The sequence below is a fragment of the Diadema antillarum genome, unplaced genomic scaffold, assembly GCF_040938485.1.
Source record: "Diadema antillarum isolate AM-2024a unplaced genomic scaffold, OU_Dant_1.0 seq00000057_RagTag, whole genome shotgun sequence".
Lineage (NCBI taxonomy): Eukaryota > Metazoa > Echinodermata > Echinoidea > Diadematoida > Diadematidae > Diadema > Diadema antillarum.
The window spans coordinates 546,426-549,715 of NW_027271163.1; the positions used below are offsets into that span (position 1 = coordinate 546,426).

The following is a 3,290-nucleotide window of genomic DNA, read 5'->3' on the forward strand; positions in this document are numbered from 1 at the left end:
CTGATTAACAGTAGATAATAACAAAAACTCACACATTACGCTAACATTTGTGTCGACTATATAGGTACTAAGATAAATTCGGTAATGAAAATATAAGCTTGCATGTGATTTACGTATGTAAGTATGTCCACCTCACTGATTCATACGCACATGTGTCTTTGTGGAGCGTGACCGTGATACATAAACTTGTTGCAAATTATTTGGTGGCACGAATTCGTCTCGCCACGAGGATCTTGAAGGTTGACCTTGTATAAAATGACTCCCATGTACCATACCAAGTATCTCCGAAGAACTTGTCTCCTATGAACATACCTTCTTTTCAAGCAAGTGTCAAGGAAACAAGCATACACACACACACACACACACACACACACACACACACACACACAATCTTAACAAGTGAAATGTTATTTGTAAAGCCACTTAAGTGGTTGATAGCCTTCGCGCTCATCACAAATTGCTTAATTTTGCTTAATCTTGATATCACAAACCGTATTCTTTCGGCAATGCTATCCGAACTACTTGATAAAGGCGTGAGAGTGTCGAGAAGTCTAGCGTTACGTCCGAAGGATTACCTTTTTGGATAGTTACTGATTTGTGAAAGTATTATCTGAATATCACATGTGAGTAGATTGAAAGACATACAATGACATTTCGTCATGAAGAAAAAGTATCATTGACAAATACCGATATAAAAAGGGAAAGATTACTAAAATTGAAGCTAAGAATCTTGAACTGCTTCAGCGGAAACCTTGATTCTGGAGAGAAACATCTCCTCGTAATACGGCATTGCCTCGTCTGCCAGGTCAATGACATCTGGAGGGAGATCATCCCTTGCTGGAATAGGTGCAGCTGCCAAGAACCTGGAGCTCTCCAGGGCAGCGCCCTTGAAGATCTTACTACGATACTGGTTAGGTGACGGCCACTTCCATGTCTTGGCCATCTCTTCCGAAGCTTCCCACTCCAACATGGACTCGGAGTAGGGGAAACCCATGGCCTGGCAGTACTTGGACATCACCTCACTGGGATGGTTGAGTAGGTCGGAGGCATCGATCACTATCACGTAAGGGTCGATGTTCTCCTTCACGTACTTCCACAGGTTGTAGTGATGCTGGAACATATTCTCCAAGTAATACACAGCTATGTACTGGCGCATGTCGAAAGTTTTCTCCTGTGTGTCCGGTGGCAACAGGTTGCTTGCTTTCAGCTGCCTGAATCCAGCTTTGCGCAAGGAGTTGTACACCTGGAAGGGATGTCTAAGAAGAAAGCAATGTCTGTATCCTGAAGGGAGATATTTCTTCTTGTCGTCTGTATTCATCCCACAACTTTCGTCCTTCACAAAGACGAACTTGCTATTGGATTCCTCTAATCTCTTCTGTACACTTGAATACCTGTAATGACACACAAGATTTTTTTTTTTTTTAAGGGGGGGGGGGGAGTTGATTAACGGAACTCAGCTAGTACGGCTTGATTGCTGCAGACGTTCATGTTCAATTTCTTTTTTAAATTCTAGTCAATTCAACTGTAAATTAATTAATTCACATGGACCTACCCGTATTGAGTAGACAACGCATTGAGTTTGTTTGTATAAGAACTATGCCATTTTTTTTCTAGTCATATCATTGTATAATATGCTTAGATCTTGTGGTTTTATGAGGTATTTCTCCTTCTACTCTAGTTTTTGCTACTTGATTTATTCTAGCTGGTTCAAGCCTAAAAGGTTTTCAACTCTTTATGTTATCTTAACTAGAAATCGAAGTGCACTGTTTTATTCTCGTTAGATTTTCCCGTTACTTCATGAAGGAGGTCCTGTGTTATCCTTGAAATCGTAACAGATTTCTTTTTGCCTCTCTAGCATGATGTTTTTCATATCAATAGAATGCTATTATTTTCATTTTCATCAATTATATTACTTTTAATATCAGCTGCCGAAGAATGAATTGTTGAATTTTTCATGTTTGTACAAGAATTCTTAGTTTTTGTTTTATTTTGTTATTAACATTTGGTACTTTCCCCTCCCCCCCCCCTCCACAAGCATCACTGCAAAAAGTCCGGTGTTAAATAGTGAACACCGAGCTGGTGTTAAATTTTCGGTGCTCATTTATGGTGTTAAATTAACACCAACGGGTGTCATTTCCAAATTTTAAACTGTTTTTTGAAGAGTTTCTTAGTAACTGCACTTCTTGTTGATTTTTAATTTAAACAAGACGATCAAGAATTTTACATTAAAATACTCGATTTTTGAAAAAATGTGAAAACAAATTTACACCAAAGTAACACCAGCTGGTGTGGTCTCTTATTGAAGCTGGACGGGTGTTAAACCATTGATATTAACACCAACAAATATCAAATCAACACCATGTGGTGTCATTTTTGAATTAACACCAGTGCAGTGTCAAAATAACACCAGGTACAGTGTCAAATTAACACCACGAAGTGTCAGGTGAACACTTTTCAACACCATCACAGTGCATTTTTAACACCTGTGGGTGTGGTCCTTTATTGAAGTTTGATCGGTGTTAGATTTAACACCCGTGGTGTTAAATCTAACACCGATGTTTTTACAGTGTACATGATTGGTTTCCCAAATATTCATTCAACAGTTATCATTTACTCACCTTTGAACTCTCATTATCATTGTAATGAAAGAATGACGCAGAAATGAAGACAACCGAACTGTCTTTTAAAGATTTGATGACAATGTTCACATTAAACACATTATACTCATAGCCTTTGAGACATACACGCTCAACTTACGTCAGTTGATCGGCCACAAATTCGCAGTTGAAAATTAGACCAAGCCTCTCGCTAGCAAGTGAGAATTCTCTTTCGTGTCCATCGTAACTTCGCGGGATATCCACAATTCCTGCCTTCTTCATTTCCTCTTCGGCGAAATGACAGAAGCCGTAGGGCTCGTACCAAATTTCGCAGTCGGGAATGCCGCTCATACAGCTAGCCAAAGCCGTGGAGATCATTCGGGGTGTCATCCACATGATGGCCTTGCCTGCTCCCTCCCGATCGTTTGGATCCTGGTTCGCCATGGCTTTCGGGTTCACTTGAGAAACTGTCGGCTGATCAGGCTAATGAGTAGTGCCGTTACGTTTTTACACACTCTTAAATGGGTAGAGAAACATAGGGCCTACTTTGAAAGAGCTCGATCCGGGGCGCCGAGGTTTAATAGGTATAGGCTACTCACCGAAGTTCATAACAATTAGCATAGATCGCAGTGGGATAGGTGCACAGGCTGCTCGGTTTGAAGGTTATCTGCATTGTCATGTGAATCACCTTTT

General features: G+C 40.2%; 1 protein-coding gene across 1 annotated transcript; it reads right to left on the bottom strand.

The window, feature by feature from the left end:
* Positions 1-721: 721 nt before the first annotated feature.
* On the bottom strand, positions 722-3,041 carry LOC139725723 (uncharacterized). The gene is made up of 2 exons (XM_071636807.1): positions 2,758-3,041; positions 722-1,391 (listed from the first exon to the last, which is right to left on the bottom strand). Exons 1-2 carry the CDS (start codon positions 3,039-3,041, stop codon positions 722-724), a joined length of 954 nt encoding a protein of 317 aa, XP_071492908.1.
* Positions 3,042-3,290: the final 249 nt, after the last annotated feature.